Raw genomic sequence first — 15,563 nt, forward strand, 5'->3', positions numbered from 1 at the left:
CTGAAGTTACAACAGGGAAAGGAGATAGCAAAGACCCCACTTTCCTGGACCTGTCAGTTGAGGGAGCCAAACATAAAAAGTCCTTGAGGCGTAAGAAAGTGCCAATAAGAAATAAACAGGCGGGAATGTGAGGAGGAAAGGACATTTTTAGACAGGCTGGTCAAGGTGGCCAACTCTGAAACACTGTATCTGAGTAGCAGAGACCTGCTGTGGGGGTCAGGACGGGCAGTTGTGGGGAAAGCCTACCAGGCAGAGGGAGTGTGAGGACAAAGCCCTGAGGTAAGACGAGGAGGGGACAAATGTGGCCAGAATGGAACAGAGGGAAAGAGGGGCAAAGTGGTAAGAAGGCAGAACCTAAACTCTGCTGCACACTGAAGTCCCTGGGGCATCCTGACTTAATTAACTAGAATGAGGTGTGACCTGGGCATTAGGGTTTTAAAAAAGCCCCCAAATGATTCTAATGTGCACCAAAATTAGGGAACTATTATGACAGAAGATGCAAACAGAACAGGGTGGGTACCAGATCAAGCCAGGCCCTTGACAGGACTCTGGGGTTTACTATGAATGAGACAGAAAGCCATGGGGGTGGAGGGTGAGGGAGGGTTGGAGCAGAGGGACGACCTCACTGGCTGCTCTGTGGGGAACAGACCACAAGGGACAAGAGTGGATGTGGATGTTCCAGCAAGGAGTCCACCAAGATAATCCAGACAGTATGGTTACTGATGGCCTGGTGAGGGTGGTAGCACTAGAGGTAGAGCAGTGGTTGCATTCTACACAACAGGATCTTCCAATGACTTGGTTTACAAGGCACTGGAAAAGTGCAGAGTAGAGCACACGCACAGAGAAAGGCTGCCCGATGGACCATACAGCTCTGTGACAAAGAAATGGTTCAAGAACCATCTAGCACCCTACTGGGTTCACAGTCTCCCCTGCCCCCAACCCTTCTGAGGTAACTTAAGATATGTATTAGTGTTCGAGTCTCTAGATAAAGATAAACCAAGATTCAAATACCCATATATATACACACAGGTTTATGTACATACACATATATATGCACGTACATATACCCCCGTATACGTATATATATATAAAAACACATTAAGTATTCAGGATTCACATATGGCTAAAAGAATTAAAGGATGCACAAAACACCACAGATATGGTTACTTCTGAAGGATAAGGAAACAGCAAAGAGGCTTTTTACATCTTATTCTTAACTACTTAATTCTTCCCATCTTTTGTAATAGGAATGGTTTTGTCTGCTACTCATTTTTGAAAACCCAGAATCTGGAGACAGCCTCTAAGCCTCAGTTTCTCCAGGTCCAAAGCACATAATAACAGTTATCCCTACCCCAAGCACTCAGGCTCATCCAGCCAACACTGAGAAAGCCTCCTCTACACCTCAGCTGGCTCTAGGGCTGGTGCAGCAGCAAACGGCACAGGCCCGAAGGAGGCCTGGAGGAGGCCAGCCCATGGCAGAGGAGCAAGTACACAGTGCAAAATCAATCTCCAGGCCTACTAGAGCCTCCTGGGGGAAGGCACCTGTGAGCTGAGTCTTAGTGCCTGAGGGAATTAACCATGCAGAGCTGGGATGAGGGATTCAAAACACAGAGAGGCACACAGTATAACTGAAACAACAGGCCCAAAGCAGGGGATGAGGGCTAGGAGCCTCGTGTGCTGTGAAGGACTTCCAAGTTGTCCGCAATCTGTGTGGGCACCATTTTTTTTTTTTGCGGTACGCGGGCCTCTCACTGCTGTGGCCTCTTCCGTTGAGGAGCACAGGCTCCGGACGCACAGGCTCAGCGGCCATGGCTCACGGGCCCAGCCGCTCCGCGGCATGTGGGATCTTCCCGGACCGGGGCACGAAACCGTGTCCCCTGCATCGGCAGGCGGACTCTCAACCACTGTGTCACCAGAGAAGCACCATGGGCACCATTTTTAATTCTGCTGGCATTATGTTTCAAAACTTTGCAAAAGGAATGTTTTCAGGCAGGGCCTACGTTCAGCAGCTCCACAGGCCCCCCAGACCTTCCTGTCTTGCACATACCAGTTACCCGGCTGCTCCTGCACTTGTCTGAGAATATAAACCCAAAATGGGGAGCCCCAAGGGTCCAAGCAGGGACTTGGCCCAGCAAGGTTGGCATTAAGAGATCTGTGGGGGGACTTCCCTGGTGGCGCAGTGGTTGAGATTCTGCCTACCAAAGCAAGGGACACGGGTTCGAGACCTGGTCTGGGAAGATCCCACATGCCACAGAGCAACTGGGCCCATGAGTCATAACTACTGAGCCTGCGCGTCTGGAGCCCGTGCTCCACAACAAGAGAGGCCGCAACAGTGAGAGGCCCGCGCACCGCGATGAAGAGTGGGCCCCGCTTGCCGCAACTAGAGAAAGCCCTCGCACAGAAACGAAGACCCAACACGGCCAAAAATAAATAAATAAATTAATTAATTAAAAAAAAAAAAAAGAGATCTGTGGGGAAAGCAGATTTGAGGAAATGAAGCCAGAAGCTGAAAGACCTTTCAGGAGGAGATTATTGCAATAATCCTGGTGAGAACTGATAAGAGCTCAAACCTGGGTAGCAATGGTGGGGATGGAGCCAGGAGGTTTATTTAAGAACTCGTCTTTAGGTGGCGGAAGGTGCCCGGGGAGAAGAACCTCGAGATAATGACAATTCCTCCTTCTACATAATGATGTGACATGACAGGTGGACCAAGAGAAAATTTTCTCTCCCCTTAACAAATAAGAAGGTAGGATCTGAGGAGTTGCAGATTGGGGTCTGGTCCCAACCCTAAACACACGCTCCATCCCCCCCAAAAAAACAGGCACTTTAATTTACCTTGAGCTTTAAACTGAAGAGCTTCGCCTACAGCCTCACCACTGGGGTCCATATGATATCGGTTAGCCTTTTCCTGCAGTACAGCATCAAAAGTCTCCTGGGCAATTCTCCTTGCTGCCATGTTTCTCTGACCTGTAGGGAGAAGTGGGAAACGAAAGACACTAAGAATGACAACTAATTCTCACAGAGTCTGATCTGTTTCACCTAATCCTCAAAGTAACGAGGCAGTAATCCATAATCTGTCATGGTACTTCAGAGGGAGGCCAGATTATTTTAAGGGGGGCTCTGCCCTCATGAACCTCACAGGTGTGTATTGGCTGAGAAGGAGTAAGACAAGCATGTTGATCTTGGATAATTTATTTTGCATCTCTGAGCCCATTTTCCCAGAGTCCCTTAAAAGAAGCTCTATAAAAGCAGTCTTATCTCCGGGGTTGCTGAAGGACTACATGAAGCAACACACATAACTAAACACAACAATGTAGGGCAGTAGGAGCATAACCCTTGCAAATGGTGGTTAGGAAAGATGTGATCTTTCCCATTTCCATTTTCCTATTTTCACAGACATGGTGAAGAGGCTCTGAGTGCTAACTTCCCCTCTGAGAGAGGTGTCTCAACGAGTGAGTGGAGAAATCCCTGACCAGTGATGATGACCTACTGACACAGCTTACTTATTCTGTGCCAGGTTCTGTTGCAGGGGAGGGACTCCCACAATGCCGTTTACTTCTTGCAAGAACCCAATAAAGAAGTGGGTCCTATTATGAATGAAATTACACAAAAATGCAAAAGGGAGATTCAGGCTAAGTGACCCATCCAAGGTCAGCCAGCCCAGACTGAAACCTGGCAAAAACAGGGCACTGGAAGTGGGGACAAAGCCCTGAAGACTGAGTAGAAAAAGACTGAGAAGCAACACTGAGCAATCCAGTGGCACTGTCCTTACCCACCAAGGTTTCCCTTCCATCTTGAAACCTCCAGCCTCAAAACCCAAGTCTTCCCCTGCCTTATAGTCATTTCTTATAACCATCACCCCCTTTTACTATCCTTCAGCCCTTTTCCCGGGGCTCCCTTGTTCTCTACTACCGAAGGGCAGGGTCTCCTGGCCAGGTGGCCCGAGATCAATTCAAGTGACCTAACCTTTCCGTGCCTCCGCTTCCCCATCTATGGAATGGGCAGCTCATGATGGGGGTCGCTGTGGGGACGGAACCAGTTAAAAATGGCAAAGAGCCGGATTCAGCGCCCCGCCGCCGTTATCGCCCCACCAGAGGGGTCGCTCCCGGCTCAGGTTGAATGAATGAACGACCGAACGAATGAACCCCTTCGGGCGCGGCCTGCCTCCTACCGGCCTCTGAGGACTAAGAAAAGGGGGCGTCGGGCCCGGCAGGCCGCAGACAGCCCCCCAGGCCGACCCGGACGCGACGCGGCCGCCGCGCAGCCAAGGGCTGAGCCCGCTGCGCCATCGTGGAGACCCGGGATTCCCGGGGTCCAGCCCAAAGCCCTCACCCCGGGGCCCATCCGTCGACAACGCCCTGGCCCGGACCTCACCCAGAGCCCACCGCGTGCGGAGCCGCCCCCACCGCCGCCTCAGGTTCCTCACCCGCCGCCGCCACCGCGCGAGGCGGGGACATGCAAACGAGCCAACGGTCTCCGCAGCGCCGCGCCGCGCAGGCGCAGGCCGCCGCCGAGCCTTGATGCACAGGCGCAGGCAGCCGCCGCCAAACCCTTTTGCGCAGGCGCACTGCCCCGTCTTCAGGGCGGACACTCCTGAGGTAAAAAAATTTCGCTGCCTGAGTGGCGGCAACGGGAACCGCCCGAAAAAGGAGACAAAGACGCCGCCGCCGCACAGCTGTTGGCTCCCTCGGCTTTACCTGCACTCACGGTCACCCTTGGTCACCCCGGGAGCAGTTCACAGGGCTGAGGGAGGCCGAGGCGAGGCGGCGCCAAAGCGCCTGCGCACGTACGGCGGCCGAAAGGGACCAGAGGCGCCGCAGCTGGTGACAGCCGCGAACCTCACCGTTTCCCCACGTGGCCGCGGAGACCGGGTGAGGAGCGGTGGCCGCCGAGCCCCCTCGTGCGCGAGGCAGGGAGTGGACGCCGCGGGGTCGGACTAGTGATTGTGGCGCGCCTTTCTGGGACTTGGTTTTGGGTGATGAAAGATCGTTACGGAAGCCGCCCAGGGACAAAATCACCCACTTCCCTGCTCTTCGCTTTTTTTCATTTATTCATTCTTTCAACACTTATGTATGTACTGACTGCCTGCTGCATGTCCGGCCCCATCCTAGGCATTGGGGGGGAAGGTGTTTAACAAAACGGGCCCCAGCTCTCATGCAGGTTAAATATCATTGGGGAGGAGACTAGACAGTAAAAGCAAATAAATAGATGAATCATTTTGTTCCATGTTGAGATAGTATTAAAATACTAAAAGCGATGCGGTAGGAGAGCGGGGCTGCTTTAAACAAAGTGGTTATGAAGGATGTCCCTTGGGTAGCTGGGAAGAATGAGAAAGAAGCGGGGAAGCCCAGGTGAGAAGGTGTAGGTAGGGAAAGTGTTGGTAAGGGAACTGGGTTTTGTTCTGAGAGGGTTGGGAAGCCACTGCAGGATTTTGAATAGGTGAATGAGGCGGTCTCTGTGCTTTCAAGTCTCCCTCTGGCTGCCTTGTAGAGCACAGAGGCACAGGGTATGGCAGGGAGGAAACAGGTGAGGCCACCTGAACCAGGGTGGTGTGGCAGGTGGAGAAAGATGAATCATTCAGGGTCCCCAGTTTGTCAGGGCACCGTTTTCTTGATAAGCAGAACCATGGCTTAGAGAGGGAAGCAGGCTGTCAGTTGAGAGCCTTGATAATTCCCTTCCCCTCAGCATGCCTTGGACGCAGCGTGGGGGTCGGTAATGCTGTTTCCTCTCCTGGCCTGGCCTGTTCGCCAGGTGGCTCCCAGATGACCATTCCCAAACACCATCTTTCTCATGAGCTGTACTTTCATCCCTGTCCCTGCCCTCCACAGGTCTGTGCTGGATCCAGGGGACCCTGAAGGACTGTCCTAAGTGGTGGTTCCAGAGCCAGACACTGACCTCCCCAGCTCAGGGATCTCAGGGCTGAGCAGAGGGAGATCCTTGGGGTGGGGAGGGTGCGGGGGTACTGAGAGTACACAGACTCTGTCTGAGTAGCTAGGGAGGGCTCCCGTGAGGAGGCGGCCTGGAAGGGCTGGTGGAAGCTCCGCAGAGGACGTAGGTGGAGGTAAAGTGTTAATGAGACAGGATAGGATCCTGGCCTTCAGATTCCTCATCCTTAAAGTAGGCACAATGACATTCCCCTTTAGGACTGTGCTTCTGTGACCGAGTGGCCACTCCTCAATGGCCCACTTGGGTCTGAAGCGTGGCCAGAGTAGCAGAAGCAACGTCTGGTGGCAGAGCCAGAAAGCAGAGTCCCTCCAGCAGCATCCAGCCCCTCAGAGCTGGCCAGGAGCACCCCACCACCACCAGCCTGGGCTCCCCAGTGAGAAATTCTTTATCTTGAAACAGAAAATCCTTATTCTTTTCCTCCACCTTTGATTTGGAAATCCTTAGCAATCCCTAAACAGGCTCCCTGTTCTGGAGAGCAAAGAGGGGGATATCTGCAAGGGAGTGAGGTGAGGTGTTTGATGCCTTATGTCTGCCACCCCCCAGTAAACTGGCTGAATTACCTCTTAAGCAACAAAGGAAAAGAACAACTAGGTGATGTTTATTGAGCTCTGTGCCAAATCCTGTTCTAAGTGCTTTGTAGAGATTGATGGGTTGAATTTTCACTGCAGCCCTCTAGGTAGATTCTGTGTTTGTCCCTGTGTCACGCGTGAGAATTGACCAACAGTGAGGTTAAGTGTAAGGCTGGGGATTTGAGCCCCCCTGGTTGGCCCTGGAGCCTGTCCTCCCCATGACCCCCAGCCCAAGCATATGCACAAATACAGATAGAATAGTCACATTCTATGCTGCCTCCACAAAGAGAAGTGAGGGCATGGGTGGCTTGTTTCCCTCACAGCCCAAATTTGCACATTCCCATGCCACGATCCTAGTGCCCCCATGTGCCTTTGTCCCCCTAATGCACTTTCTGTGCTTTCTACGGTGCATGATTCTGGAATGGACTCGGGACCAGAAAAAAACAAAACTTTTAAAAGACGATATTACAACAATCAAGAAAGTCCATCGTGTGCTATATGTTAGAAAATAGCATTGTATCAGTGTTAAATTTCTTGTGTTAAATTTCAGTTTTGTGTGAATGTATAAGAGAGTGTCCTTTTCATGTTGACATCTGTAGGAGGAAGGGGTCCCATGACTGGAACGCATTCTCAAATGATGTACGTGTCACACACTCGTAGGCACACACTCACTCACATAGGTTAACACGGCAAAATGTTAACAATTGGTGAAGCTAGGAGATCCTTCCGCTTATACAGTGCTCCTTGTACTATTCTTGCAACTTTACTATAAGTTTGAAAAGTGATGTATTTCTCATTTTTTAAATTTTTGGCCATACCACGCGGTATGACCACAGTGGTCTTCAGAAGCTTCTTTGCTTTCTGGTCTCACTTGATGCTCCTGGCTTCTCTGGCCCATTTCCTGCCCAGACCTGGAATCAACTCTTACTCCAAGAGCCCTGGCTTCTTTGGTGGGAAATGGTGTTTAGAGACCACAGTTGGTATTCAGGGTGCTGCTCATTGCCGCTGTGGTGTCATTTCCTCCAGGCATTTTCAGTTCATATTAATAGAAAATTGGTTATTTGCTCAAGAGAAAATGCATCATGAGTTCATATCATATTTCCAGTTCAAATTTAGGAGTTCTGAGTTTTTACTTCTTTGATTTTATGTTAGAATCTTTTTTCTTTTATGCTCATTCCTAATGATATAAACATTATTACTTATTTGCTACATCTATAACTGTTTCTGAATAATATTTCTAATGTGGTTTCCAATAATATGATTACTGAAAACTGTTGAAGATTTTCTTTTGCAGTTTTATCGTTAGGGTAGATCCCAGTAAGAATATACAGTCATATCACTGTGTTTTAAAATTGCATGAAATGGGCTTCCCTGGTGGCGCAGTGGTTGAGGGTCCGCCTGCCAATGCAGGGGACATGGGTTCGTGCCCCGGTCCGGGAAGATACCACATGCCGCAGAGCGGCTGGGCCCGTGAGCCATGGCCTCTGAGTCTGCACATCCGGAGCCTGTGCTCCGCAATGGGAGAGGCCACAGCAGTGAGAGGCCCGCGTACCGCAAAAAAAAAAAAAAAAAAAAAAAAAAAAATTGCATGAAATGATCTGATCCACGTAGAAATACTGTTAGGTTCATGACTTTCATTTTGCTCTTGATTTTTAGGGATTGCTTTTATTTTTATTTTGGTTATTTTGGCGTATTTCTTTTCCTAATCACATAAAGCATTTAATTGAGTTCCAAATTCAAACCTGTAAAACAAGGTATGTTAAGAGAGAATAATGCAGCTTCTATTCCTGCTCTCACCATCCTTTTCTCTACCTCCCCTTACAGGTAACTATTTCTATTAGCTTTTGATTTACTTTTCTTTTTATTTATTACTATTTAGTAATAATAAATATTTATAGTAACAGTAATAAACATTACTTATTGTTATTTTTTTTATTTTTTTTTTTTTTGTGGTACGCGGGCCTCTCACCGCTGTGGCCTCTCCCGTTGCGGAGCACAGGCTCCGGACGCGCAGGCTCAGCCGCCATGGCTCACAGGCCCAGCCGCTCCGCGGCGTGTGGGATCCTCCCGGACCGGGGCACGAACCCGTGTCCCCTGCATCAGCAGGTGGACTGCCCTTATTGTTATTATTTAATTAAATAAGTATTTAATATCATTTTTTATTTTATATTTTATTAGTGCAATGGTATGCTATCATACATATTTCATTAGATAAGTACATTTGAAGTACATAACTATATAATAGAGTAATATGTGAATAATATTGTTTATATTGTAATATTATAGTATATTATAATCATACAACATACAATATAATATTATTAAGATATTTTATATTTATTTTACTGTTACTACTTTTTACTATAAGGACATACATTATGTTAACATTTCCCATTTTTTAGATAAAATATACTGAACTACCTGCCCTTGTCTGTACTTTTAGATATTCTGTGGATGTTGGGAGATCACCCTTTCCTGTGACTCAGGTTGTAAGAATTTTTCCAGGGTGGTTATAGGCTCTGGCCCCTTGGTAGATGCTCCCTAAGTGGTAGCCAGGTTCTCATTTGCCCTCTGACCCTTGATGATGCTTACGTCTCACCTTCTCAGCTTGGGAGCAACTACTGGGTGCCCTTGACCCCACACAGAGGAGATGAAGATGGCCTCCAAGCACATCACCCAGGAGACCTTTGATGCAGCTGTTCGCGAGAACATCGAGGAGTTTGAGCTGGGGCCAGAGGAGGCAGTGAAAGAGGCCGTGGAGCAGTTTGAATCACAAGGTAGGGTGGTGTGGCTCGGTCTCAGCGCTGGTCTGGCTGTTTGCCCAAGAGTCGCCTCCAGTCCATGGCTCTTAATGTGAAAAGAGTGGTATCCTGCCATGACCACATCCCTCCTGGCAATGACAGCCCTGGGCACTATCTTCTGTCTACACTCTGCCCCAGGCATGCTGGCCACCCTCTCCCACCTCGCTGGAGCCCACCCTCTACTTGCCTGGACCTTACCCTGACATCTGCAGGGCTGGGTCCTTCAAGGTGGGTCTCATTTTAACTGTCGCTTCCTTGAAGAGACTTTTCTTGACCACCTCCCGAGAAAAAGGGCCACCTGTCTCCCTGCCCCACCTGCACCCCAGCTTGAGTTCATGGAGGCAGAAGGGGTGTTGGTCACCAGCCTCTGGAAACAGGTGACATGCTCCAGCCAGGCCGTGGAAGAGAGTGGTTAAGAGGGAGCTCTTTGCAATAATGTGGGCAGGGTTAGACCCTGCTAGCCACAGCAGGGACCTCCCCCTTCCCATGACAGGCCAAGGCAAGGGATGAGAGTCGTCTGATAGAGGCAGAGGCAGGACGCTGGGGATGAACACCCTGCCCTCCCACTCCTCCTGCCCCTGATCTTGAGTCCGGCTTCCCATTGGCCAAACCCAGTCAGACGCCAGAGGGCAAGGGAGACTGGGGATCCAGCGTTCGACGTCAGAAGCTGGTGTCCCGGGCACAGAGTAGTGTATAGACACTAGACAGGGGCTGGTGGGGCACCTAGACAGGTTCTGTACAGTGGGGGCTTCCTTTGGGGGGGCAAATGAGGCTGGGGATGCAGCCAGGGTGAAGAACAATGGGAGCCCCAAGGGAGAAGGCCATGGGTTACCCTCCCTTCTCAGCCCACCAGACAGAGTGTGTCCCTCACTGTGGTGCTGGTGTGTAGCTTCACTACTCCTCTGCTCCCATTGGCTGGGGCCAAGGTACAAAGACCCCCACACCCCACACCCCCGTGTGGGCGTGGCTGCTGGACCCTGCCCAGGCAGGGAGGGAGTGGGGTGGGGAGCTGGGCAGATCCCTGAAGGCCTCCAGAGTAGGTGGTCCCAGCTGAAGGGACATGAGGTGTGACTCCAGCAGGCCCATGGGGATGATGGCTGTCACTTGTTTCCTGACTTCCCCATCCCCCTCAGGGGTTGATCTGGGCAACATTGTAAAGACGACGCCGAAAGTCTCTGCGGATGGACCCCAGGAGCCCACACATGACATCCTGCAGGTAGGAGAGGGCAGCCCACGTGGGCCTTACACGCATGGTCCTGCATCACCTCATAACTCTGTCAGGGGCACCCTTTCCCTGGTTCCCAGATGGCAGACACAGATTCAGAAGGTCAGAGCCTACTCAGCAAGCACAGGCAAGCCTGAGTGTGCAGCCAGGGCTCCTTGAGTCCACGTCAGAGGGCCTCTCAGGGACCACTGTGATCTGTCCACCCACCCACGTGCCACATTCTGGGATTGGAGCTGTTAGAGTGGACGGGGAGTGGGTAGCACTCCAGACATAAGGGGCAGACAGCATTCATGTTTGTCTTGGTATTGGGAGCCTTGGGGTAGACGGCCCCCTGGAGGAGCCTCTCTCTGCCTCCCAACCACTGGATTTGCTCAGAAAATTGGACAGGAATCCCAGGAAAAGAGAGTGCAATCATAGTAAGGCTGTCACTTACTGAGCACCGACTCTTTACTGGCACATTACAGCCCATCCCCTTAGCACTCAAACTGGCCTGCAAGGTAGGTGGTGTCATCTCTGGCTTCCTGTTGGGGAAACGGAGGCCCAGAGTCTGCCCTTGCTCTCCAGTGACCCAAACAACGAGAGTACAGCTCACAGAGGTTAAGTCCTTTATTTAAGGTCATCCATCAAACTGGTAAACTGTTGGTAAAACAGCAGAAGGTTCTAGTGTTCATTGAGAACCGGCTGTGGACTCAGTTCTGTGCCAAGTGCTTTCCTCATGCCATTTCAGTTATTCATCCAAAGACATCTGTGAGGGTAGGGTTATCATCCTCATTTAAAGGATGGGAAAATTGAGATCCAAAGAGAAGAAATGATCCCACAAGCCACACAGCATGGACCACCTCCCCCCCACCCCAAAAAAAAAGCAGGAGGGGGAGACAGCCGTGGATGTGAACCTAAGGGAAATCATACAGTATCTGTCCTTTTGGAACTGGCTTATTTCACTTAGCATGATGTCCTCAACGTTCATCCGTGTTGTAGTATTTGTGGTTGAATAGTGTTCCTTTGTATGGTTGAATAATATTCCATTGTATGGCTACACCACATTTTGTTTATCCATTCGTCCATTGATGGACACTGGAGTTGTTTCTGCCTTTTGCCTTTCTGCCTTTCAATTCTTTTAGGTATATACCCAGAAGTGGAATTGCTGGATCTCTTGGTTTAATTTTTTGAGGAACCACCATACTGCTTTCCACAGCAGCTGCACCATTTTATATTCCCACCAATAGTGCACAGGGTTCCAGTTTCTCCACATCCTCACCAACACTTGTTATTTTCTGTTTGTTTTTCTTTTCATAGTAGCCACCTTAATGGGCGTGATGGTGTCTCATTGTGGTTTTGATTTGCATTTCCCTAATGATGTGATGTTGAACATCTTTTCATGTGCTTAGTGGCCATTTGTGTATCTTCTCTGAAGAAATGTCTATTCAAGTCACACACACAAATAGGTTTTAACCTATTTCTTTCACCTCTTAAAAAATTTTCGTTTTTATTGAAGTAGATTTGATTTACAATGTTGGGCCAATTAACCTATTTCTTTTTTTTTTTTTTTGCGGTATGCGGGCCTCTCACTGTTGTGGCCTCTCCCGTTGCGGAGCACAGGCTCCGGACGCGCAGGCTCAGCGGCCGTGGCTCACGGGCCCAGCCACTCCGCAGCATGTGGGATCTTCCCGGACTGGGGCGTGAACCCGTGTCCCCTGCATCGGCAGGCGGACTCTCAACCACTGCGCCACTAAGGAAGCCCTAATCTATTTCTTAATATTCTGTTTCATCATAACATATGTTTAGTTAAGTCCACAAATCAGAGCTCAGCGAGGGTTGGCTGACAGGCATTCTTGACTTTCATGGCAGTCGAGGCCAAATCAAAGCACTTCGGGCTGATGGTATCTGTAGACCCACCCTCACCAGGGCTGGATGCAAATGATGTCATAAGCTCCAGGGGCATGGGTTCATCTTGGGCTCAAGCTGAGACAGGTCCTCAGGTCATGGCATTGAGTGGCCACTAGACTTGTGTGCCCTATTCAAATTGTCTTCTCTCATTATAAGCTTTTTCCCTAAGGGCTTAGAGTTGAACATGGGTAAACCAACCGTGTGTACAGCATGGTTTCATTTGGCAGGTACTCAGTAAATATTTGTGGAGTGAATGAGAGAGATGAACAGGAGGTATATGATATGGGCAGGACTGGTAAGGGTGGCTTTCACCTTCCTTAGAGAGCTAACCATTGGTGGGTATGTCAGTTAGTTATGACTGTATAACGAACAACCCAAGGGGAATTCCCTGGCAGTCCAGTGGTTAGGACTCCGTGCTTTCACTTCTGTGGGCCCGGGTTCGATCTCTGGTCGGGGAACTAGGATTCTGCAAGCCACGTGGCATGGCCGAAAAACAACAAACAACCCAAAACAATAGCCATTTTATTGTTTTTGATGATTTTGCTGGGTTGACTGATCTCAGTTGGATGTTTCTTCCGCTGGTCTCACTTGGGGGCCTCTCATGCAATGGCAGCTAGAGCTAGAATGTTTAATGTCTGTACTCGTGTGTGTGGCTCCTTGTCAGGGACACTGAGATGGCAGGGCCCCTCTCTTTCTCTCTCCCTCTCCCTCCCTCCCTCCATGGCCTCTCAAGCTCAGTGGGAACTTCCCTGGTGGTCCAGGGGCTAAGACTCCATGCTCCCAATGCAGGGGGGCCCGGGTTCAATCCCTGGTCAGGGAACTAGATCTCACATGCCACAACTAAGAGTTCGCATGCCGGAACTAAAGATCCCACATGCTGCAACTATAAGATCCTGCATGCCGCAACTAAGACCCAGCACAGCCAAATAAATAAATATTAAAAAATAAATAAATAAAAGCACAGGTGTGGAAGCTGCCCCACACAGCTGAAACTAGCCCCACAGAACTTCCACCAAGGCCCAGATCCCACACGAGGGAATCCCACAGGGGTGCAGCACTGTCGCTGTGACCGTCTTTGGACTGAGCTGACACTGAGGTTTCTCCCATGTCCCTTAGGCCCTGGATGACCTGCAGGAGTCCATGGCCCGCTCTCACCCCCAGGAGGTGTCAGCGCACCTCGCCCGCTTTTGCGAGCAGTGCAAGCAGCAAAAGGCCTGCCGCTTCTTGGCAGCCGAGAAGGGGGCCTACCCCATCCTCCTCGCCACCTGGAAGTTGGCCACAGCAGGTGACCAGGGTCTCCTGCTCCAGGCCCTCAATGCCCTGTCAGCCCTGACTGATGGCCAGCCCGACCTCTTGGACACGCAGGGCCTGCAGCTCCTGGTGGCCACACTGGCCCGGAATGCTGACTCGGCCAACGTGACCTGCTCGGGGATCCGCTGTGTGCGCCACGCCTGCCTGAAGCACGAGCAGAACCGGCAGAGCCTGGTAAAGGCCGGTGTGCTACCCCTGCTGACTGGTGCCATTGCCCGGCACAGCCGCTGCGCCGACGTGGTCAGGGAGGGCCTGCTGGGCCTACGCATCATGACCTTTGATGATGACATTCGTGTGCCCTTCGGCCCGTGCCCATGACCATGCCAAGATGATCGTGCAGGAGAATGGAGGCTTGAAGGTGCTCATTGAGGCCGCCAAAGGTAGGAGCAGGTGTGGCAAGAGTGAGTGAGGGTTTAGGACTGCTTCAGGTCTGGCTGGCTCTGGGCAACTCTTGTATTTGTCAGCTTGGTCCCACCTGCATGGCAGCCCTAGCATAACAGTGTCCTTACTCCTAGTTGCTCCAGGAGAGTTCCAAGCCAGCACTCATTGGCCCACACCACATCCCATGCTCATCCCTAAACCATTTGGGGAGGGGGCTTGGCTCTGTCCAGCAACACAGACTGAGAGTGGAAAAGGGGGCTCCTCAAAGGGAAAAATAAGGGTGCTGTTTCCCGAAGATGGGGGAGTGTTGCTGGCACTCACTGTGGCCGCTCCCAGGCGGAGGTTTACACTTTGGTCCATACTTGGCCGCCCATTCTTGTGCATGTCCATGTGCCTGACTCTGGGGTGACCCTGATGAGGCAGCCAAGGGAGGTCACAACACTGACGTTTGGGCACCAAAGCCCCTGACCTCTGTCCACTGCACCCACTGGAAAAGGCCTGACTGGGGTCTGGTGCACAGAAGGTGCTAGAAGAATGAGTTCCCCTTTCCAGCCTGTCCTGTGGCCCTGGCTGTCTCACTAGGCCTGGTGTGTGCGACTCTGGCCCTGTCTGTGGGGGACTGGGGCCTGCCTCATTCTCCCCTTCACACCTCCAGAGGGGGTGAAAACCAGCTGCAAAGTTGGGCTGCTTTTCCAAGGGGTACTTTGCATCTTCCTTGTTATTTGCAGGAGCTCCTGTCAGTGAGAGTGCTACCACAGAGACAGAACCAGTAGGGTGTGTGTGTGTGTGTATTTTTGTATATATATGTATACATATATACGTGTATATATATATATAGAGAGAGAGAGAGAGATTTGTTGCGGGGAATTGGTTCATGTGGTCGTGGGGCTTTTGAATCTGAAATTTGTGAGGCGGGCCGGAGGCTTGGGGCAGGAACCAACACTGTACTCTGCCAGTGAGCTTCTTCCTCTTCAGGGAGACCTCAGTTTCCCTCTTAAGGTCTTTGGCTGATTAGATGAGGCCCACGCAGACCGTCAAGGGTCATTTCCTTGAAGTCAGTTGGCCGTGGATGTACCACATCTAGAGAATGCCTCCACGGCACACCTGGATTAGTATTCATGGAGTCACTGGGGACTGTGTCCTGGCCAGGGGGCCCTGTAAATGACCATCACTGAGCTCTGTGTCATTATGGCCCTCTGTGCCCCCCTGCTAACTCCCTAACTCTCCTCCCCCATCATTCTCAGTCATGCCTCTCCTCCCTGGTGCTCTGAGCTTTGTCTTCAGCATCTGTGTTTAATTTTGCTCAGGTCAACTCTATCCATATGTCCCTCTGCAGCTTCTAGGTGTCCTGTTGCAGTTAGAAAGGTCGCTCCCTACCCAAGATCATAAAAATAGTCTCGGATGTCTTATTATAGCACTATTATGGTTTTCTTTTTTTAGCCG

At 50.8% G+C, this 15,563-nt stretch overlaps 2 protein-coding genes across 8 annotated transcripts in view; one reads left to right on the forward strand and one right to left on the reverse strand.

Annotated features, from left to right (window-relative positions):
• SUGP2 (SURP and G-patch domain containing 2) overlaps positions 1–4,811 on the reverse strand; it is a 31,291-nt gene extending 26,480 nt beyond the window's left edge. For 3 of the 7 annotated variants that reach the window (XR_013827899.1, XM_079919014.1, XM_079919013.1), the window contains exons 1-2: positions 4,427–4,545; positions 2,836–2,967 (exon numbers count right to left, since the gene is read on the reverse strand). Coding sequence is in view for 6 of the 7 variants with exons in the window: in XM_079919014.1 (XP_079775140.1) it covers positions 2,836–2,967; positions 4,427–4,457 (163 nt within the window). In the remaining variant the exon portion in view is untranslated. The other 4 variants (XM_079919015.1, XM_079919017.1, XM_079919016.1 and 1 more) reach the window with 4 other exon arrangements.
• The window catches only part of ARMC6 (armadillo repeat containing 6), a 13,749-nt gene continuing 2,918 nt past the window's right edge, over positions 4,733–15,563 (forward strand). The window contains 5 exon segments of the mRNA XM_079919043.1: positions 4,733–4,871; positions 9,123–9,292; positions 10,450–10,532; positions 13,545–14,045; positions 14,047–14,131. Coding sequence (XP_079775169.1) covers positions 9,166–9,292; positions 10,450–10,532; positions 13,545–14,045; positions 14,047–14,131 — 796 coding nt within the window. The 5' untranslated portion in view covers positions 4,733–4,871; positions 9,123–9,165.

The sequence above is a fragment of the Stenella coeruleoalba genome (assembly GCF_951394435.1).
Source record: "Stenella coeruleoalba genome assembly, chromosome: 3".
Taxonomy (NCBI): domain Eukaryota; kingdom Metazoa; phylum Chordata; class Mammalia; order Artiodactyla; family Delphinidae; genus Stenella; species Stenella coeruleoalba.